Below are 23,467 nucleotides of genomic sequence, written 5' to 3'. Positions count from 1 at the left end.
CGAGATGGGTTTTTTCCCCCCCCTTTTGGTTACAAAATCAGAAGGAAGTGTCAGCACCACAGCAAGCTCCAAGTGGGAAACCTCCCCTTGATCAACAAGGCAGCTCCTTCTGACGGTGTTGCAAAGGTGATACTCCATGAACCAACTATTCCAGCAGGCTGGGAATAAGAAAAACTGGTTTTCCTGTTGCAACCCAAGGCCAGTAACTGCAGAACGAACCCCTCCACCCTCCCTCAGTGGGCAGACCAGGTTAACCTTGCCATAAAATAGAGTTGTAAGGAATTACTTCCCTTTTCTCCCCCGACTGGTAGTTTTATTCCCACCTCTAGAAAAGAACAGTCCACGGAGCCACCAATCTTGCAGCATTAGGCAGTGGATTTTGCTGTATAAATGGGAAAAGAAGCCCTCACTAGGCTGCTGTGAGTGTATTTAAATGGCTTCCCCACAAAGCCTGACCTGAGGAGACCCCCTCTGGAGAGACTTTGTACTGTGAGCCCACAGTGACTGGGAGGAATGTTCAGCTGCAGAGCTGCCCTGCAGCCAGGGAAAAGAGGGAAGTGGTGCATCACAAGATCAGACTGCAACCCAAAAGAGCCTCTCCTTTCCTCCACAGCATCCTTCTGGGATCGTGCATCCCAGTCCCTTTGGACAGTTATTGGCCCTTCAGGAATTTTGAACAGTTACATGTTGTGTGTCAGAAAGGAAAAAATAAGCCTCTCATCTATACCATAACTGGATTAATTAGAAACTGCATAAAGTGTTTCTAACAGGATTTTTCTCTCATAAATGTGTAGATTATTGGTGCTTTCCACCCCATTTCTGCTCACCTGAGTGAGGTTTGGGGCTCCTGGGGAGGAATCCACAGCCACCATCATGTCCTTTTCCCCTATAAAACCTTTTACTAAATAATGCAGGAGAAAACTGAATTCACACAGAAGCTGGATTAAAATATATATATATATATATAATCTCGAGCAGGCTCCTGTTGTTCCCATGTAATGATTCTTTTTGAGTGAAATTCCTTTCCCACATGAGCGATGTAGCTCTGGGCAGGAGTTATTCCTGTGTATTCCAGTCCTGTCACAACAAGTCAGGATACAGACCCTGCTTCCCTGCTTGGCAGCCAGAGCCTGCTCTGGGGAGGGCAGAGCCAATGGAATCGTTAAAGACAAGCTGCATTCATTTTGTTCCCCAGCTCTGGGAGACCACAACCATCCAACCATCTCTCCCAACCCATCCACACCCCCCAGGCTGCAGAATATCCCGTGGCACAGCTCTGGATAGGAAATCCTGAATCAATCCTCTTGGATCAAATGCCACTAAGTGGCAGCAAATGCCAGAGCCAGATGTGGATGGCACAGCCCTTTTCCCCAAGATAAGTGCCCTGCCTCTGGATTTTATATATCCCTCTGTAAAAGGCACCTTTCTCCTCTTCAGTGAGGTGATGCTCATTCCCTAAATACTTGTAACTCCCACCTGCCCCACGTGCTGCTGGAGGACTTCAGGAACACGTGAAGCTCAAGGAAAAAGAGGTTTAGGTAAAAAAAAAAAAAAAAAAGATTATCTTAACTTTTTTCCAAGCTTCTTTTTTCCCCCAGAGGGTTGTTCTGCTGGGGAGGCACTTTAAAACACCTCGACTTTGGCAACAGCAGAGGTTTTAAGTGCTGGGTTTCTTACCCAAAACCCAGACCTTCAGAGAGCAAGAGCACATCTGTATTTCCTCAGACAGCAACACCAAATCTCATTTAACTCCATATAAATGTAAATCCTTTTTCAAAGGTGCTTAACCAAGCTCTGATGCTGCCCTGTGCCCCTGGTGCCCCAGCTATGCTACTGAAGGAGCCATAAGGCATAAATCACAGAATCCCAGAATGGTTTGGGTTGGAAGGGACCTTAAAGCTCACCTCATTCCATGGGACACCTTCCACTATCCCAGGCTGCTCCAACCTGGCCTTGGACACTTCCAGGGATCCAGGGGCAGCCACAGCTTCTCTGGGCAACCTGTGCCAGGGCCTCCCCACCCTCACAGGGAACAATTCCTTCCTACCACCAAATCTAAACCTCCCCTTTCAGTTTAAAACCATTACCCCTTGTCCTAAGTTCTTTAATTACAAGTCATGTTTTTCTGCTGAGATTTCAACCCACTCCCTCCATTTCTATAGGGAGTCACCTGATCCCTCCCTCTTCTTATTCCTTTTTCCTGGCTGCAGTTTTCCCAGCTATAACTTGTACTTAGGGGCTGCTGCTTCCTCTTCCATTAACCAAACTGCACAAGTGTCAGCTCCATCACACCACTCTTGCTTGATGCCAAAATGACTTCCCAGGGGTTGTGTGACTGTGCTGTGCTCAGTAAGGATTGTGTTGGTTTTTAAGGAATCACAAGGAAGGGGAGAGCGTCTCTGCTTTCCATTTGGACACACACACTCCAGACTAGGAGGTAGCTCAGAGAGGTAAATAAAATTGAAGGAAACCTCCCCGTGTAATTTCTTTCCCATTTTACAGAATGGAATAGGTGCTATCTGGGAAAACATCTCCTAAAACAAAGCTTGTCCAGATTTGGGGTTCTGGGATGGCTGCATCCATCTCTCCATGGAAAGTCTCCTGCATTTCATACCAGTGAAAATGAGTTCCACGTTTCTATCTTGAAAGGCTTCTAAAATCCCATGCATTGGTCTCCCCCACTGGTTCCTTTAATGAGCCACCTGAGTTATTTTATGCAAGTTTAGTGTCTGACACGGTTATGTTTTTTCCCACTCCAATTCCCAGAACCACACCGTGAGCAATGTCTCACCAAGTGCAGAGCCTTGCCAGATGGCAAACTCCCCTTTTTCCTCCATCTTGAGATGAATCCCACATTTGGCCAAAATAATGGCCAACTGGGCTGCTGCCTCTGTCTGCCAAATGGCAGGGGGGTGACAGGAGCAGGGCTCCCTGCCCTGGGCCATTCCAGGGTGGAAAGGCAGGACACGTGTTTTGGGCTCCCAGAAATCAGCCTCACACTGATACACACATTTCATTTCAAGGACTGCAGCTGGAAATGTTGGATGGCAATAGAACCAGCAAAAATCCACTGAACTTTTTTCAAATCACTTGTACATGTATGTGCTGGAGCACCCATCCAGGAGAGAGATGGATAAACCTTATGCAATCCCGTGGCACGGCACATTTTTCTTTTTCTCCTCAAAAATGTGAGGCTGCAGCTGAGGAGAAACTGTTTTGACATCAAAGGGAGCACAACAGAAAGTCAGGGAGATCAGGGAAAAAAGCAGAGCCGACCCACCATTTGTGTCATCTCCACAGGCACAAATATGCAAAGAAAGGAGGTTCCTTGGAGATATCCCAGACGTGACTGAAGGTGAGCCTGTTGGACAGGAGGGTCTCCAGAGGCTCGGCCATCTCCCCTTGCTTAGGCCCATTCCAAGCAAAGTGCATCCCTGCCTTGCCCTGAAGCCCAAAGGAATTATTCCATGGCTCTCCACCAGTGGAAGGGCTGCCTGGAAGGTCTGCTTGGAGGCAGAGCCAAAAAAAGTGCAGTTCACACCCTGGACTGCAAAGGGGAATAAGCACTGAATTCAGCTCCTCTCCTGCTGCCACCTGTGAGCCCAGGCTGGGGAGGTTTTCTAAGGAATGCCTATGATTTAAGGGAATGACAGCCATTCTGTTTCTGGGAAAATGAAAGATGGGCTAACAAATAATCTGTGTGTTATTAAATGGGTCATTAAAATACAGGTTAATGATCCTTTGTAGAAGAAGAAGTGACTTTAATTTAGCACAGAAGACAGCCTGTCAAGCTCTGGCTGTTTGGTACCATCCAGGTTTTTTCCTCTTAAATTTTAAACAGTCCTAAAATTATAATGTTTGCTGCAGTGTTAGGAGGAAATTATTACACAAACTATCCTCTTCCTCCTCCCCATCCGACCAGTACTTTTTACATTTGTTAGTTTTTAATAAGAAGCCTTGTGAAAGCTTGGCTTTTAGGAGAGCACCCCCCATTCATCGCTTACTGGGTTTAAATTTGGCTCCTCTTCTGCCTGGGGAAGGTTCCCTCACCCACCAGACACTCCCACCCCCACGGCTGGAGCTCCAGCACGAGCTCATTAATGGCATGTAATTAAACAGCAATCACACTGATTCACCAACTGCACGCAGCCCTAAGTTCTCCACAAACACACATTCCACAACAGGACAGCTGCTAATTTCCTGTAGACACCAAGTAAATGGGATTTGCTGGGCTGAGACCTCCTCGTGGGATGCTGCAGAAAGGGCTCAGAATGGCAGCAGCACACCCAGACTCCGTGTTTTTACTTGGAAATGAAAAAAAAAATCCTATCAGCTTCTTTTAAGTCTTAAGGTAACTGTGACATAAAACAAAGAGTACAGATGATTCCCCCCACCAAAAAATTAAAGATGAGAAGTGCTGCTGACACACACAGGAAGAGATGTGGCACGTTTGACTCCCTCTGTAATTCCACTGCCCAAAAACCTATTAATGCCTCAATATTCCCACAACAGCAGCAGCTGGAATAACTTACTTCTGAAATGTTTAGTTTTGCAGGTGCCTGAACACATCAGCTTTAACTTCCTAGTAAGACAAGAGTTTCCACTTAGCCTAAAAAACTTGTAATGAATTTGACATCTTTTTTTTATAACCCCAGGCTGAGAGCTTTAAAAAAAAAATAATCTAGAAGAGAAACCTGTGGTAAATCCTGGCAGCAGAGAGCTAGACTTTGATTTTAAATGTATGGTTTGGGGTGGGTTTTTTGCCTTTTTTTTACATCAGTGTGTCCAATCTGAGAACACACCCAACACAGACCAGCTCAGAAAAGGAAACACACAGTGAGGAGAAGGATATGGATTGGTCTGATCAATAAACCACGTTATTAGCGAGCTCCCCAGGAAACACCAGCTCTGAGGTTTAATCAGCTCACTCCTCTGGCCACACACACAGACTCTGGACAGACTTTAATGCTCAGTCTGGGAGCTCAGTGGGGTTCCAGTGCTCCCCCTCCTTCCCCCCAGCACACCTGGGAGCTCCAAAGGTGCCACTACTTGGATTTCCCATCAGAAATGCAGCATCTGGCCACACAGCCCTTATTTCTAGGCAAAGCCTCTGATTTTTGAGCAGAGCTGGAACAAATCAAGGGCTGAGCAGTCCCTGCCACCAACCCCACTGCTGGTTCATCCTCTCCTTGTGGATCAGGGATCTCCACAGAAGGGAAGTTGGCAAGAGTTCTTTTACACAGTTTTTCAAGTCCTTTGTAAAGGGAGGAAAAAAAGTCACCTCAGAAGATGGGGATGAAGAAGAAACTCTGGTGTCCCTGGGATCTGGAAGCAGAGTCTGTGATACACTCACTAGGTCATCTTGCCTCTGCTCCCATCAGAATGGTCCTGCTGTGTCCATTCAGGCTGCACATTTCAGCCTTTTTTCCTCTATATCTAAAACTAGGGAAGTACAAAACCTGAAATCCCTCTTTATCCAGGGATGTAGCAAGTCAAACATCTCATTACAGGGAGGAATTGCAATTTGGGTACATTTTTAACCTGTCAGCCTGGGCTTGTTTGACATCTTCCCAACTCCAAAGACATGGTATGAGTTGTGCTCCCTCAGGCTTTCAGCACCTGAACCTCCTTCAGGTTTTCATACCTTTATCCAGAGAAGCTCCAGCCATGTGGTAGAAGCTCAAAGCCGTGTCCACGTCGTTTATGTTCTTCAGAAAAGTGAAGAAGTTCTCCACCTCCTCAAATGTCAGCCCCTAGGACAGAGACAAGGCACCCACATGGTGATGGGAACAGGAGACTATGGACAGTACCTGGAAATGACAAAGTGGCTCGTGGGCCCAAAGCTGGATCCAGAGGGGAATTGCACGCTCCAAAAACGCTTGTTTTTGGAAGCCTGCACACTTGCAGTGACAAGGTGAAACAGCCCATGAGCTGTAAGGTCTCCCCCATGAGGTGCAGGGATCCCTGGGGGGATGCACCTCTTCCCCAGAAGGTGACACTGCACAGCAGGCACAGATGTGCCCCACGTGGCTTTGCTGCAGGGCTGGATCGTCGTCTGCTCCACTCCTGGGACGGGGAGCTCGGGGACAGGCATGGGAAGGTGTCCTGAGATCCCCCAGGAGAGGAGCTGCAGCTCTGGACCCCCACCTGGTCACACTACACCTGATTTTATCAACCTGTTTAGCACCAGCACAACCACAACTGTGCTGGGACAGGAGCTGGAGCCTCCAACTCCTCCAGCACAGCCCAAGAGGGGGTAAATCACCAGCACAGCAAGAACCACTCAGCCTTCCTCTTTGGAACAGATAAATCAGCTTGTCAAGAGGGCTTCAGGCCCAGGCTCCTCCTGTCCTGCCTGGCACAACAGACTGATAGGGCAAGATATGAAACATCCCCAGTGCAGAACCCAGCACATCTGTCCCCATGGTCTGGATGAGAGCACACGCTCAGCCCGCACTGTCAAACACAAATCTACACCATCCGCTGCAACCCTGCTCAAACAACTCCTCATCAGGAGCCACCAATCTTCTTGGGAAAGAAAAAAGCACATTTTGAAGGGCTTCTCACACTGACATATGCAGCTTGTTCCTATCTTTGCTGTAAAAGTGAGCATGTGGCCTGGCTCCATGAATCCACACTCCGATGATCTACGTGTGCACCGACACATGAACAGCAGGCTTTGTCAGCCCTGGATTCATGGAGCCAGGCCAAAAAGGATGAGATGGCAAAATGGGATAGCACACGTGGACAAGGGAGCTGGAAAAATCCCTGGTGGCTCTGCAGGGAGCTTTCCTTGAAGGTGTACCCGCCCCACTTCCCAAAATGTTCAGCAGAATTAAATTAAACACTGTCCTAGCAAAAAGAAAAATTAACCAATAAATCAAGTGCTTCTGCAGGAAGCACTGCAAAGATCCCCCTGTTTGGTACAAGAGAAAATATCTTTGCAATTATCAGGATGCCTCCCTGCTACTCTTTTCCTGGCTGACGTGCTCCTGCCCGGGAGCAGGGCACGACAAACGAGGGAAGCCTGGAGGAACCACGAGGTGTGCAGTCACTCCCAGGCCAGCAGAACACCCTGTGCTGGGAGGTACCTGCTCTGTCTGGGACATTGAGGCTTCTAGTGGTGGCTACAAGGCATCCCAGCAGCTGTTCTAAGCAAAGAGCCAAAAATTTTGCATTTTCCTGGAATGCTCCACCATGAAATGGCAGATGTCAAGGCTAAACAGTGCAAGACAGACCCTTGTTTGTAATCCTGGAAGGGTTTGGGTTGGAAGGGAGCTAAAAGCTCATCTCATTCCACCCCCTGCCATGGGCAGGGTCACCTTCCACCAGAGCAGGTTGCTCCAAGCCCCATCCAACCTGGCCTTGGACACTACAGTCCCAAATACAGGGAAGGTTTACATGTTTGCATATATAAATTTGTGGTCCTTCCAGCAGCTGAAAAAGCAAAATCAATGACATACACGTGTATCCTACAAATCTGGGCTTTCATATGGGCTGACACTGAATTTCTGTAGCAACAATGCCATTAGTATTATGACATTTAATATTTTATTGAGGAATCCCATAGCTGAGACCGGCATCAGCATTAACTCTGTCCCAGCTACCAAAATACAAATACAATCAGAGACTGGGACAGCCTCAGGCTTCTACCAGCAAGTCAACAGATGTCTGATTACCTCTTTCAAGGCTTTTGTAGCTCCAGCTGTTGATTCATAAGCCTGAACCCTTCCATCATTCAAGCAACACTCCCATAACATCAGCAGGCAGGCTCCAGGAGCAAACACCTGCTTGTAACATGACAGCTTGAACACCTCCTTCAAAAATTAGGGCCTTTTTCCCCAGGAATCCAGGTTCAGCCAGGGAGAATTACACCTCACTGCCACCCCCTGCCATCTCCACAGAAAAATACCTGAGCCAGCCCCCAAAGCACATACAGACAGTGCCATGAATCACTGCTTTCTGAAGAGTCAGCTTGGTTTTCTAGTGGTTAGGGAGACATAAATATACCAAATACTTTGCTCGTAAATATTACTGGACTCAGGTCCTTTTCACTAGGAGAAAAGCAGCTGTGTAAGTATAACTTGAGGAGGACAATCATAAGCAATTTGAAGCAAAGCAGCTCTGCTGAATATGCAAAGTTCACATATCCAGGGTAAGGTGGGATTTTTCCTCAAGAAAAATAAAAAAAAGCAGATTATCAGTTAATACAAGAAAACACTCCCAAAAGCAGGAATGTAGAGTAACAATGCTGGAAAACAGTTAAAGATCAGATTAAACCCAGAGCTTTATCATTTTGGAGGCTGCCAGGATTGCCTTGTGCAGGAAAGGTAATTGCATCAGACAAGGAAGAGGATGTTTGGCAGATTCCATAAGAAAGCTCTCATGAGATAACTGCATTTTCAAGGGAAAGCTTGCTGGGTGGCTTTGGGACAGTCACTGGGAGTTTCATCCTCACCAGTGGAAGGAACCATGAACTTTCCAAGAATTCCGTTCCTTGCAAATGTATTTTTTCTTGTCCTATTCCCCATTTTCCTCTCCTTGAAAGTCCTTGGAATAAAAGAAGATAAAGACTTGCTCTGAATCTGGTTGTCTGCAAATAGAAACACAGTCTGGCTGATTTGGGGATGAGGAATAAGGTAAAAACAAAAAGTTCTTCCCCTGGCACAGATGTCGGGGGCTTGGCTCACACATGAAAGGAAGAAAATATCTGCTGTAAGAAGCCTTCCAAAATAAATCCCTCTGCCTATTTTCTCATTCATCCAGCTACTGTTCAATAACATCTGTATATACACACACACAAATTAAAAACCAAAAATCACAGCAAAAGAACTATTCGCAAACTTTAACAACAGAGCTGATAATTTCTCTTAGACACACGTTGCATTGAAGTATTTTTTCCTGGAAAAATCAAATGATTCCTATTAATGTAGGAGTCCTATTAAGGCACCAATAGGGGACAAAAGAGGAGCAGACCCTGGTCAAAACTCGTGTTTTATAACACACTTGGCATCTAAACCAGTTAAGAAATAAACTCCAGTTCTGATGTCAGGAGGAAGCAGCTCCAAAACAGCCAGCCTGACCCAACAGGCAGCCAAAGACTTCCCATCCATTCTCGTTGTGAAGAATTGCTTGTTTATAACCTAGTTAATAAGAGAACATTCCAGCTTTATAGGAGCAGAAGTAAAATTCTAATGCTCAAGTCATTCCTCAGCCCATACTTGCCTTACCTGATAAAGCACATCCTTGTGCCGTGGATGTCTTATTCCAAGGTCTCACACTGAATTAATGAGTGCAGGGTCTGCAAACTTATCCCTCTCTAAATTGTGAGTAATTCAAATAATTTTTCACAGAAGTTAATAATAATAAACCTCCTGGTCGCAGCAGCTAATTAATCCAAGGTCGAGCCAGGAACCAGGAGCAATGTTTGTTCTGGCTCCAGACCCAGGGTAAATTTGCTCAGCAAATTTAATTTTTAAAATTACAGCATCCATTTCCATAGGAACGAGCCTGCACTGGCCACCGACCACTGCAGTCCCAGGGTGTGTCCCTGCCAGGGTGTGTCCCTGCATCCTCCTCAGCACGGCGGGGACGCTTTCCCTCAGGACATGGCACGGCTGCCCCCGCCTCAGCCTCCCCAATTTTCCGTGAATGCCACTGACCTCTCCGTCCTGGAAGTGCTTCTTGAGCTGTTTGAGCATGACAGTGAGCTTCTTGGACTGCACCCCGCTGTAGGCCAGCAGCATGCTCCCGAACTGCCGCTCCGTGATCCGCCCCTCCACCGGGTCGTGCCGCTCGAACTGCAACAGGGACACAACACAGCCAGCTGGGAACGGGGCAGGGCAGCAGGAGCCTCCACCCCGAGGTATGAGCACCACCAAAAGGCATCACAACAAAGAATGGGAATCACAACAGCACTTGGGAAGAAGAAATCCTCATGTGCTCCGATATCTGCTTTCCCCAGGAATCGATAGGTCAACGTTCTCCCTGCGTGACCCTCCCGGGGAAACTCCTGGGAGAAGCCTTTGCAGCTTGCCCTCGTTGGTTTTACCTCCCAGGACTGAGCTGACGTGCCAGTGAGTGCTTCAAAGAAGCATGTGCAGGAGGGGGTCCATGGCTGCTGTTAATAAACCAAAGTCTTTGCAAAAACTGAGTCTCACTTTAGCTCTTCTCTGCTCCAAGCCCTGGGTGAGTGTCCCAGCAAGGGAATGTTCCTGGATGCCTCCAGACTTCACCTTCCCCAAGTTCTCCTCGTCCTCAGCCCCCCGAGCCCCCCTGACCCTTCCAAATGCTGCTGTGTGTTCCCTGCAGAAGATTTGCTCCATTAATCCCTCTCTCCTGCAGTACTTTATCTCCTGGCTTTTGCTGCAGGGGAGGAGGGAGAAGCAATTCCCCAACTTGGGAAGGTGCTGGCTTGGAACACCAGGTCTTTGCTCACTGAATAATGCAGATTTCATCCTCTTCCTTTTCCCCACCTCTTTGTGACTCTACAAACATGTCAGACCTCGCCTGATCTCAGCACTCAGGATCCCTTATTTGATATAAATGATATCCCTTCAAACTCATCAGAAAACATACATTGGACACTCCAGCTGATCACAAGCCAGAAAATAATATTTAACAACAAATTTAACTTTTAAACTCGTAAAGAACAGTGTGGTACCAGTTACTTGGCACTCTGCTGCCCGGGGAGTTCACCATTCCTGCCTCAACTGCTCTTCTGTGCTAGTAACTTCTTCATTATTAGCACATCAGCCAGATTTTGGCTGCTTTTCCCAATGGAACACCAAGTGATTCCTGACACGTGGAGCACCAGGGCTGGAGGGGTTTGGATGGTTGGTTTGATTCTCCCCAATGGAGAAATTCTGCTCCTTGGCACCTTGTGCTCTCACCTGAGTGGCCCACGCAGGATTTGGGGAAAAGATGGTGGTTTTTACTGTCATCTGACACAGGATTTGGGGATTACCCAGGATGCAAAACGTGGGCCTCTCCCATTCTCGTGTGCTGGGGAAAGGAGGGGGGAAAACTCATTTGGAGGAGAAGTATGTTCTTCATTAAAAAGCAGAAGTAGCTTCTGCCGTGTTTGAAGAATGCAAACAAGTTTTACAACACCCCAGGGACGCTGCCAGCACTGGTTCAAAAGCAGCACCAACTCTTTCTTCTTCTGTAATATTCCTAATTTCATCCCCAAAGACACAAACCAGCATTTTTGTACCACCAGCCTTCAAACATCCCAAGTTTTAGCAGAGCTTTAGGCAGCATCTTTTACTAAAGGCTAAGAATTGGGTGCAAATATCTCAAACCAACCTCATAAGTGGTGAATATGCTCAGAAAAGCTTAAGTCAGTGTCTAAAAGCCCATCAAGTCTTATTGCACAGTTAGGAGACAATGCTGAAGGACAAAATAAAGATAAATGAAATCTAAGATGAAAACTAGAATAACTTATTTATACAAATCTCTTTAAAGTACCAAATCATCCTGATTCCCTGGGAATAAATCAACTCATCTCCTCCCTTGTGAGCTCCAAAACTGGTTCTGACTTTTCATTTCTGCAGGTGGTTGTCAGATACAGTGATGAGTCCATACAATTATTCACAAGAAATAAAAAAACCCCTGAAAACTGTGGAATTAATGCTGTTTACTCTGGGTTTATCTCCCTTCAAAATGAGCATCTCTAACATTAAACCAAAACACTCACATGCCCAAGAGTGATGCTCATTGCAAAGGCCAGTCCAGAAAGGGGCTGGCAGAGAGAGTTGGTCAACATCCAGTTCCCAAATTCCAATATAGCCACCACTGAACTGAGAAAAAGCAGCAGAATCACAGCAATGGATACAGAAAGTTCAAAACTTGCCTCCAAGCTAGTGTCAGACACATTTAAATTAATTACAGAAGGGATAAACAGGGCATGTCATTTCAAGATGATGTAGGCAAATTTCAGGCAGATAATTCTGCTTATTTTTTGCTGGTATGTCAGCAACTGTGTTTATTCCTAAAGAAACTGGGCTTCAAAGGATTTGTGGGTGGAAATCCCTTGATTTCTGCTGCAAAATAACAACCCCAGCTATCCCTGACACCCCTTTTCCCACCTCCCTGCCTGGGAGCAGAGCTACATCTGCACTCCCCTGCCTTCTGGAAAGTCTTCTGGGCAACCCATTTGGAAATGAAGGAGGGTGCAAAGCCTACTGTAATTTTAATTTCAGCACTTAATACCTAGCCTACAAACACTGTCAAGTGTTAAAACCCCCTGGGTTTTTGAAAAGGCAGGAAAAATAGTGTCCTTTCCCAGGTAATCACAATCCTTTGCCTTCATGCTTGGGATGATCCTGGACAGGTTATTTTCCCAGAAACCTCCAAACCCTACAAGGATGGGATGCATCCAAGGGCAGAGCACACTGGGATTTATTACAGGCAAGCAAATGCTGTGACAGCCTTTCTGCCTTCCATGTATCCTAAAGAAGGGAAAAGCAGGGCCAGAGCAGTCGCTCAGCCGGAGTGGGATGGAGCAGCTCCCACACAGGACACCCTCCATCAGGGAAAATGGAGGGGATGGGGGGTCCTGCCCCTTCTCCAACTGCAGCCCCAAAATCTCCGCGCACAGGACAGAGGGCCGGCGAGTCCAACACCTCGGGAGCAGCTTCCACCCGCAGCCACTTGGTGCCAGCAGTGGATTCTGCATCCACACACCAGCCAGGATAACGAAATACAACCCTGCCAGGGCCCCTCCCGCAGGCCAGGACACCTGAGATGCTGAAGGAATTAGCTTAAAATATAAAAGGCAGTATTTTGAAATTCATTAAAAGACGATGTGATGTGAAAGGAAATCCAAGGTGTTTATGGAACGTGCAGTTCATCAGGAACTGGAGGGACAGGACAAGGGGGAATGGCTTCAAACTGCCAGAGGCAGGGTTAGATGGGATATTGGGAAGAAATTCTTCCCTGGGAGGGTGTAAGTGCCTGGCACAGGTTGCCCAGGGAAGCTGTGGCTGCCCCTGGATCCCTGGAAGTGTCCAAGGCCAGGCTGGATGGGGCTTGGAGCAACCTGGGCTGGTGGAAGGTGTCCCTGCCCATGGCAGGGGGTGGGACTGGCTGAGCTTTTAGCTCCCTTCCAACCCAAACCATTCTATGGGAGGGGAAGAAGGCAGGAGAATTGGGGCTTGCTCAGCTTCACTAGCCCAGTCCCAGTGGCCAGTCCTGATACACATCAGGGTACTTTTTGATTTCTTTTTATTTAAAAGACTACCCATGATCTGAAACATGTGTTAAGTACTCCCAAACTCCCCAAATCTGACAGGATGACCATCTTCATCCTCCCCTATAAGCTGAAATACAAGTAAACTTCCTTCTAGCTCAGCTTTCTGTCTGAAAAAATAACCCCACTCTCCTTCTGGTGCCAAGGAAAAGCTTCCTCACGTGAGCAGAGCAGAAGGCAAATAGGCAGTTTTCTCTGCTTCCACATCCCCTTAATTGCACAGCTTTACAGAAAGGCAATACAAGGATCCACCATAAACCAAAAGACCCATCATCCCTCTTCTTCCTTGCTTCACAATTTTTTTTCCCCACTAACTCAATCCTCCTTCCCCTGCAGGAAATCAAATCCCAGCCTCTGGGAAGCATCCACCTGAAACAATTCAGAGACACCATTTGACTGAAAAAAACCCAAAAACCTGCTGGAATTTCTTAAATGCAGACACTGGTCCTCTTTTGTCTCTCCTTCTGCCACCACCAGCTGCACGGCTGAGACACAGAAAGAAAATATCAGATGAGGCAGTTTCAACTTGCTCCAGGACATCCCTCCTTCAGAAAGAAAGGTCAAGCTTAGGTACCAGACACTTCCCAGGGGAAAGTTTCTCTTTCCAGCTGACTCTCCTTCCTCCTCAATAAATTCGTCATAACCAATAGCGCTCATAGGGGAAAACTCTACCCAAAACCCTCTCTAACCAGAGAGGGCTCAAAAAACTGCTGCAGGCTGGTGATTGCTGCCAGCAGACTGAACTGTGCCCAAGAGAGCAACACCTGCCCTGCTGGGGAGGGGTGTCAGAGCCCCAAACCCCCCCGAGAGGGCTCAGCATCACCTCCTGGCCACAAGAGGATGTAAAAAGCTCCTGCTGGGCAGTGAGGGCCGGCACTGCCTGGCCTCTGGGGGCTGGACACCCGGGTTGGTTTGGCTTGCTGAAGAAGAGGGTTAAAATAACCATCAGGACCTTCCACTTGGCACAGGAGCAAAAGGAGTTCAGGTTCTACCAAAGCCAGCGAGAGCCTCAAATCCCATCGGGGCAAGAGGGAAACACCCCGAGGAAACACGACCAGCACGATGAAATCACAGCCCAGACTGCTCCTAAAGCAAAGCCAAAAGGATACAGCTCCTGGCCTCTCCAAACACTCATATTAGCTAAATATCTTGCTGTATTTTAGAGGCTCTTAAATCTCTAGGAAGGCTTCTCCTAAAAGCCAATCAAACAAAATGATGTATTGCCTAAAATCTCAGAGCAAGGATCTTAAAAAAAAAATAATAAAATGTGTGCCACGTTTCCAATTAAGATAGTGAGGAAAAATAAATCTACAAGGACTTTTAGACAGAGAGAAAAGCGTCAAGAGATGATTTTTGAGCTTATTTCTGCTGGCTAAACAAACATCCACGGCAGAAATATTGCAAATACTAATTCTGTCAGGTTTAGGGGTAGTTGGAAAAGGTGACCTGTTCTGAGAGCTGGTTGTGTGCATAATAAGGAATCAAAAGGGTCTGGAAAATAATGATTTGTAGGGTAATATTCAGATTCACAATATATGACCCTTTAAAGTGGTATTTGCTCACAGCTTTATTTGACAGGCCGTAATACATTATTTATCTGCAAACCACTGCAGCACTGGCTCTGTTTACTGTTCTGGAGCAGCAGGCTGCCAGGATCTCTTGTCAAGTTGCATATACAACTATGACAGGAAGGGAGAAAAAGGGGGAAAACACCATACATCTTCCTAAATCCCAGCGACCTCCTCCATCCAAAAAAAATGTAATGGATTTGTGAGTAAATCGAAGCGTTTGCACAGGCACCAAACTGCTGCCAAAAAGAAGAGAGGCAAAAGTTCCTAAAGGCTTTTTTTTTTTTTTTTTTGGGAAGATCAATGATCTAAAATACTGATTTATTTTTTTTTATAATTATGCTGAAAGGTTTCTGTGGACAAGGATTCAAAGCACTGGGCTTTGCAAGGTGAAGCTCAGCCTCCAAAAGAGCCACTGGATGGGATTCATAAACTGCATTGTTTGGTGAAAAGCACCCAAGGAAACAGCTCTGAAGATGATCAAAGCAGGATCCAACGGTGGGAGAAGTGAAAAAGGGAAGGATGCAGAGGAGGAGATGCCAAACCCAGCCTGGCCCGTGGTGCACAGGCTGCTCTGGGCAGTGCCCTGCAAAGCTGGGCAGAGCAAAGCCCAAGGGAGCCGGTCCAGCACCGGATAACCCATCCAGAGGAGCAAACCATGACCTGCACAGCCCACCCCTGAAGGCTGGGACAGGCTGGGGAGCTCCCTGCCTGCAGCAGCTCCTGCCCTGTGCTGCACCCAGCTGGCACAGTGCCCACTGCTGATGGCACTCCCTGCTCCAAGGGGACAGGTAGAGCCAGCCCCGCCAGGTCTTCGCTTGGGAAACCACCTCCCAGCTTCATAAAACCAGGCAGAGCACCAGAATTATTTAACTGCCCATTAGCTCCCTCCCCTACCTCATTCCCTGGACTCAAGTGTGGGGTTGTACAGCTGGATTGGCTCAGGAAAAATGCTCCCAGCAGCAGCGGGCTCCTCTTTATCTTTAAAAAATAATAAATAAATGAAAGAAAAGGGAGCTATTTTCACACGAGAAAAAATCCAATCTTCCAAATGCTTCCCCTGTTCACACTTTCCACCTCTGCTTAAGTGAATATGTAGCAGGCAGGTTAAAAATGTCCATCTGTCAGTGGCAGTGCAATCCCAGCAGGCCAGATGTTGGATAGCTGCTTTGGAGACTTCACTGACCTTGACAAGGCACTGCTGCCTGCAAGGGGGAAAAATTCATTCCCATCACCAGCCACTTGTTCTGCTTTAATGAGCAATTACAAAAAGGGTTATGTAAAAATGGTCAGACCTGAACTTCATCCTCATGAATCAAAAATCACTTCCTGCCAGCTCTGAAGACATCAGTGTTCTGAAATTCTGTGCAGCCAGGGAATGAAAGGAAGGAAAGCTAAAGGAAAGGAATCAGTCACACTAAGGGAAAAGGACACATCTGGGAAATTAAAGGCAAGTGCTTGCCTGACTGCTGGGATGGAGAGGGGGAAGAGATGAGCAACCTCCTCCCACGGCTGCTCTCCAGGCCTGGCTCTGGTACTGCCACTCCTGCCCTTGACAATGCTCCTGCTACAAGGAACAGTTTTCCCATCCTACACATGCTTGCTGAATGAGAGAAGAGGAAAGTTCAGGAGCAGAACAAGTCCCGACCCTCCTGCAGGGAAACCCAGAGGACAGCGGAGCTGCGAGTACCCGAGTCGAGCCATCACTCTGGAACACACAGCTCTCCACAGAACTGCTGTGCACAATTTCATTAAGAAACACAGCTCTCTCACTGCCTTTTTCTGCTTGACCTTGGTGCTCAATTCCCCAAGAAGAGTAAGTTTGCAGGAGTTTAATTCAGCCTAGGAGGGAAAAGGGAGAGCCTGCGTCCTGCTCCCACATCCTTGACGTGTCAGGAGAAGCAAAGGCAGGGGCTGAAGCACAGCCAGCAACGTGTTGAGGTGCAGAACAAGCCCTGAATCTGGAGCTCGAAAAGGGAGAAAGAGCAAGAGGACTGGAGTGTTTGTGGATCCAGCAGAAGGACGAGGCCAAAGTCAAATACCTGCTAGAAGAACATGTTCACACAGACACCCCCAACCTCTTCCCCAACAACTTTTGGCACTCCCTGCCTCCTGGCTAACTTGGTTGTGCACACATGAACAAGAGCTAAATCCCTTCTACTTTATGGACTCAGCAGTACAAACCTCCACAAACACTTGAGGCATCGTAACAAATCCAGATAGCACTCCTGGGGTTCTGTTTGCAGGGTCCCCCAGAAGGCTGTGCTGTTTGCAGGGTCCCCCAGAAGGCTGTGCTGTTTGCAGGGACCCCCAGAAGGCTGTGCTGCCTGCAGGAGCTCGGGGCTCAGCTGCACTGCAGGAGCTCGCACTGGATTTACACACTCTTCATAAACCAAAGGAGCCTGTTGTTACAGAGCACAACCTTCTACTGCTACTAATGATACAATAAAGAGAAATTCCAATAAAATCCTCCACGGCTGCCCCTGCAGAGCCACTGCATCAACCACACCGAAGGCACCCGGTTCAAACAGCAGCAAAGCAGCAGGGGGGGTTTTTTCAGCAGGCACTGTGAGGGCTGCTCCATGAAACATCCATCCCAAAAGAGAGCAGGGCACAGCTGCTCCAGCCATGCTCACCAGCAGCTGCACATGGACTGTCACACCACCCCAGCCTCGCTGGCACACTCCTGGACCACTGACTGTTTTGGTGACCAGTGACAGGACCCAGGGAACGGCTGGAGCTGTGCCAGGGCAGGGTCAGGTTGGATCTCAGGGAAAGGTTCTTCCCCCAGAGGGTGGCTGGGCACTGACCAGGCTCCCCAGGGCAGTGGGCACAGCCCCAAGGCTGCCAGAGCTCCAGGAGGGTTTGGACAGTGCTCTCAGAGACAGGGTGGGATTGTTGGGGTGTCTGTGCAGGGCCAGGAGTTGGACTGGATGATCCTTGTGGGTCCCCTCCAGCTCAGGATATTCTGTGATTTCACAGCTGATATGCAGATGCTTGATATGGTCTTACAATCCCCTCAAACCACCCCACAGCTGATACCTGACTCTTCCTCCCCCTTTCAGAGTGAGGCACTGGGAGGGTTTGATTTCTCTGGTGCAGATGATTGCCCCACTTTGCTTTTCCAGCCTGTACTAGGGAGGAATTAGTTAGGGATAGTGTTTATGGCATCCTCCAACTGAGGCACAGCTTCCAGTAACTCACCTGTGGTGGTGAACCCCCCACCCACCACCATTCCCCCTGTTTAATGGAAAAAGGGACTGGAATTCAACCTACCTTGGATCTAAACTAAACTTTCCCTGGTGCACACTTAGGCATCTCATTACCTGCTCTGCTGTTCCTGATTGATGGAAATGACTTGCCTCAGACTCCTTCACGGTGACTCCTCATGTTTACTGAGACAGTTATATCTCCCTTCTGTCTTTCCTTTAAGCTGCACATGCCATGGCCTCATAACTTATCCTTATTTTCAGATTTTTTTCCATACTAACATCCCACTCTGAATTCTTCCCAAGTCTTTGGCTGACATTGGACAAAAACTGAATGCCAGCTTCTCCCCAAACCCCTGAGACAGTGCAGTCAACCTGAAAGCTTCATGTGACACTTTCCACTCACATGCCAAGACAAAAGCAGGCTGCTGGCTCTGAATGCTATCAAAAACATGATAAGCTGTCCAAACCATTTCAACTGCCTGCCTAGAAATTCCCAGCTAACATTTGTAAATGCTGGGTTGTGACTCCTTAACTAGAGAGTTCCCTGATGTGAAAATTCACGGTGGTCAGATGATCCCATTTTTAACTGGAGATGCCACAAAATTCTGTCATCCACAACACTTTCGTGGCTCTCCATCACAAAGGCAGGGACATCAGCCTCATTTCTATTCCCTAAAACTTGTAAAACATGAAATGCAGAAGAGGGAGCACATAGGGCTGCAGGGTCTCCTGGTAACTCCCTCTTCCTTGGCACTAAACCCATCATGGCTTTGTCCATCCCTGACTATACTAAGTGCTTCTGGAGGGCAAAAGCCTCAATATCCAGATCCTCTTCCCTTCTAGACCTGTTGTTTACAGGTTATTAGTTACCAACACACCTTATAGCTGGAGTCAGGGGATGACAAAAATGACACAGGCCCAGAGCCATGTCAGGAAATCACTAATAAAGAACCCAAACGATTTTGTACCTGCCATTAATTGACCCATTAAAGGTTGGGCTTTTCAGATGGAAGAAAGGAAGAGAAAGCAAGTCTGGGACCAAAGGAGGAGTTTCAGGTATTGAACTGACAAGACTATGTAAGTACACAAAATTCATTACAGGATGCAGAGAAGTGGGAATTCACAGGGAAAAGGGGAAAACATCACATTCCCCATCATTGCTCCCACAGTGCCCAGGCCAGTGGTGATGCTGACAGTGAGGGGATCAGCAGGTAAAGGACAGCTCTGAGAGACAACTCAGCAAACCATGACAGAGACTGTCATAGAGGGGACTTAAAATAAAAATGCCTTGTTTAAGTTTGATAGCAACTTGACCTCCAAAAAGTCTTAGTTTTGGGCCCTTCCTTACAAAGCTCAGCCAATCTGACCCTGCCAGACTTCATTTTTCAGGCCATTCAAAACAATTTACTTAAGTTACTCTGAAGTAAACTCTGATTTCACCTAAATCACTGCAGCACATACAGAGATATGCAACTCATTGCTGCAGACTTCGTTGCCTGTGTTAACAAATCACTGAAAACCTGTATCACTCTGCCAGCCCATGTAAAAACAAGGCAGAACTCCCAAAAAGTCTTGAGTAAACTGGTAACAACACAGCAGCTTTTAATAGCTGGTACAGGTTTACTCAGATACCAATCCTGGGACTTGGAAGAGAAAGGCACTTACAGACTCAAGATGTACCTTAAAACCAGACTGCAAAGCACCAGAAAACCTTCTGAAACCAGAGTATTTGTTAAGACAGGGCTGAGATCCAAAAGGATTCAGGACTTGTGCAGATGCAAGAGCATCCATCACCCCTTCCTCATAAAAACCAAACCAGGCAGCAATTGCACTGGCATTGGCCATGGAAACAGGAATTTCCAGCATAAAAAAGTTCCTCCCACATTTCTATGTCACAGAACAGACATAGAAAATAAGGGGTTTTCCAGATGACAGTAATGATGTGCTGTACCTTTGCCATATTCTTACAGAATCCCATTTTACTTCGCTTGGAAGACCTTTTTGGTGATTAAATCAGTGCTGTCAGCAGGCTTTGGGTTGCCTTGCAGGGCTGACAGATGTGGAGAACAAAGGCCTTTGTCTTTTCTACGTGCACTTCCAGAACCATGGAAACTTAGGCTGGAAAGGCTCCACAGGCTGGCTGGGACTCCTTTTGGACCATCAAGGACATGGGAATATCTAGGACAGACACTAACAAGCAGAAATAGCATAAATAATGATGTCAAGTCCTACTCATTTTCCAAACTCAGAGAGTATTTTCACTCCAAAAAAAAAAAAAAAAAGAGCCAAACACTTTCTGTCCTAATGGGATATGTTGGAGCTGCAGAACCTGTCCAGGCAAACCTGTAATAAAAAATAAAAGTTGTAATAAGCCATTAAAAGCTTCTCCTCTACCTCTGCCTGTGGTAACTTTTCTCATCCTACCCTTCCTGCAACTGAGTTGATTGCCGAGTTTCCATAAAAAGGATGGAAAGTGCATTTGCATCAAAAAGAATAAGCAGAAGAGAAGAAGAAAACACCAGGCCATGGTTACTTAAACCTGCTGTCAGCACTTCAGCCACAAGGAACGTTGAAATGTTCAGGGCTTTGTCTCATCTGAATCCTCTGAGATAGTTTCTGCTCAATCTTAGCAAGAAATATGCATGGATATTTTGACTAAAAAAATAAATAAAAAAAGAACCAAAAGCAGTAAGAAGAAAGAAAGTGGGTTCAGATGGTCAGAAACTGTTGTTCCACCTTCAGGCAGCAGAAGAAACCAACTCTCAAGTGTATTAACTGCAGAAGTGCCTGGATCCTGAGCTGAAGGGAAAACAGCTTTAAAAAAGGGCTTGCTTAAAGTAGATTTCTTTTAGGAGGGAGGAAGTCAGTGTCCCAGTTTGAAACCAGAGGTTTCATGTCACTCAGGGGCTGCACCAGCCCCAGGAGAGATTTTGCAGCCCTGCATTTCCCCAGGGACTTGCCTGGAGTTCAGACACTGAACATGAACAAAAGCTGGGTTTCAAATTAACATCCCAGCTTCAGAACATGTTCCAATTTTACTAAGCCAGCAAAGCATGAGTAGGTGAGGGGTACAGGAGTTCAGCTGAGCACCACTTCTCACATTCTTCCTCATTTGCACGGGTCAAGGTAAATCCTCCTCTCCTCAGGGTACCTCTCATCTCTGAATTATCACGCTTTTTAAGTGGCTGAGTTCATCAGGGCACTCTCTGGAAAAGGAGCAACACAGACCCACTAGACACTTGTGTGAAAAGCTGCTTAACTGTGAACAAACACATCAAACAGGAAGCAGGGAGAGAAGGTGGGAGATCATGTCAAAAGAGATAAAGGCAGAAGAGGAGAGAAGCCCCGTTGCATAATGCTGAGGACAGAAATAGGCCTGTATTGCCTAAATCCACGAGAGCTACGAGCAGAAAGATCAGGTGCTTTAGTACCATGAACTCAGGAGAAAATTAAGTTTGGCAGAACAGAACTGTTACCTCTGCACAGGTGAATGTTTCAGCTGAAAGGAGTCCCAAAAATGCCAAGCACGGCACGGTGCTGCGCCCAAGGGGGCTGGCAGGGGTTCAGTAACGCTGCCTTCATGATATTCAATAACTTACCTACACATAAATATCCTTTACTGTCCCCAGTTAACAACCAACTCGTTAGAAAGGCAACAAACATTCGCCAGGAAGACACACAATTGAGTGAAATCATTAAAGACTAAACTGCCACAGGAGGAAACGAAGAACAAGTACCATGAAACTGAAAAAAATCCCTGTTGCTTCTTAATGAGATAACTGGGGACCTGTGGAGGGAGCACAGGTCAGGAATACTCCAGTGCCCACCTCTGCAGTGAACATGGCAGTGGGAAACCAAGAACAGAATAAGCTCTATTTCTTTTCCCTTTGCATTCAAGTTGCAGCTTATGTTTCTTAAACTCAAAAGTATTTTAGTCGTTTCAGTTTGCAGAGGCACCGAGGAACTGACACTTCCCAGCTCACAAAGAACCTTGTTTTCAACCAGCCTATTCCCCCCACACCACTGCTCTAATGACCATGAAATGAAGTCAGTGAACTGGGCAATTACCTTCATAAAAAATAATAATAAAGAAAAGGCAGTCCTTGGATCAGTTTTTCACTTAGAATTGTAAAACTGCAAATAAAAAAGGGAATAAATTCAGTTTAAGATCTCAAGACTGACTTAATAAGAACTTAATAAAATGCTGGATCACACACCCTGAGCATGTGAACAATCAGACAGCAGACTGAAACAACAGAGTTCTGAATGCTGTTGTGCTAAAAGGTTATGGTTGTGGGGGATCTTCTTGTGCACAAATCCTCATCTCCACTGCAAATAAAAGCCTGGCTTTACTCAAGCCAGGTCGAACCTTTGAGCCTGATGCAGTGCTGGGCACCATTTCTAACTGAGTCAGCTCCACAGACCAGCAAGTCCCTCATTGCTGTTCTTGTACTCATTTTATACAAAAGAACCACATTTGGAAGCTTGATGCTTGAATCCAGGTGAAGTGATTAGGAGCAGGAGGTTGGGAGCTGCTGTTAACTCACGGTAATGCCAAGAAAAAAGAGATTTTCAATACAATTCAAAGGTAAAAACCTCAGGAGAGATGGACAACATTTCTTATAAAACATATTAATCCAGGAGCAAACCATAGAGGTCATAGAACAGAGAACACCTCGTTAGCAGGATTCCAACAAGGCTTGAACACAGCAACAGTACTCAGAATAATGAGGCAAACAAAAAGGTGGGGACAAAAGCAGAGATGAAGAGTTTGGGAAAGGTTATAAACCCCGGTCCTTCAGGGCACAGCTCACTGATTAGGACTGCCAACAAACCCTCCTCTGCAAGGCCCCTCACAGCCTCTGCTGCTTTTCCCCAAATCACCTCGATCATCCCCACCAGCAGTGCCAAGGCAACAGCCAGGCAAGCACCACGTGCAGGGAGGCACACCCAGGACATGCCAGACGCCGCTCCAGCTCCAGCAACCTGCAAATGCTGGAGACATTCCCGGGGGGGGGCTGCCACAGGCACCAAAATGCTCCCCAGAAATGTAAGAGCAGCTCTGATCCAGGAGCAGAAATTCCCTCTGGACCCCTGCTCCCAAAGCCAGGTCCTGCAGCACAGCCCTCCCCGTGCCCGGAGACAGCCCAAACCTCCAGCTTGAGGATGTCGTGCTGCAGCTTGCGCTGGAACTCCAGGAAGTGGGAGATGGTGAGCTTGCCCCTCAGGTCTGCCCCGAAGAAGTAGGTGGTGAGGGCGGAGTTGAAGCCGGTTTTGAGGGTGTTGCCGGTGGTGGAGCGGTCCCGGTGGCGCATCCCCATGCTGGTCTGGGAACGGATGATGCTCTGCACCTGCAGAGGACAGGCAGGAGGTCACAACCAAAACTACCACCACCTGGGGGTACCAGTATGAAGTACTCCAAGATCAGCCGTGTC

At 47.1% G+C, this 23,467-nt stretch overlaps 1 protein-coding gene across 6 annotated transcripts in view; it reads right to left on the bottom strand.

The window, feature by feature from the left end:
* The window catches only part of MICU1 (mitochondrial calcium uptake 1), an 86,102-nt gene that overhangs the window by 2,365 nt on the left and 60,270 nt on the right, over positions 1-23,467 (bottom strand). For all 6 annotated transcript variants that reach the window (XM_027711036.2, XM_039385913.1, XM_039385912.1 and 3 more), the window contains 3 exons: positions 23,186-23,383; positions 9,663-9,800; positions 5,645-5,753 (listed from right to left, as the gene is read on the bottom strand). In XM_027711036.2, the coding sequence (XP_027566837.2) occupies positions 5,645-5,753; positions 9,663-9,800; positions 23,186-23,383 (445 nt within the window). The remainder of the gene's footprint in view (positions 1-5,644; positions 5,754-9,662; positions 9,801-23,185; positions 23,384-23,467) is intronic.

This window comes from Pipra filicauda, unplaced genomic scaffold (assembly GCF_003945595.2).
Source record: "Pipra filicauda isolate LSUMZ 115617 unplaced genomic scaffold, ASM394559v2 scaffold449_size645428_pilon, whole genome shotgun sequence".
In the NCBI taxonomy this organism is placed as follows: Eukaryota; Metazoa; Chordata; class Aves; order Passeriformes; family Pipridae; genus Pipra; species Pipra filicauda.
The sequence above is the reverse complement of the archived record's forward strand: the minus strand, read 5'-3'. Positions and strand labels throughout refer to the sequence as shown.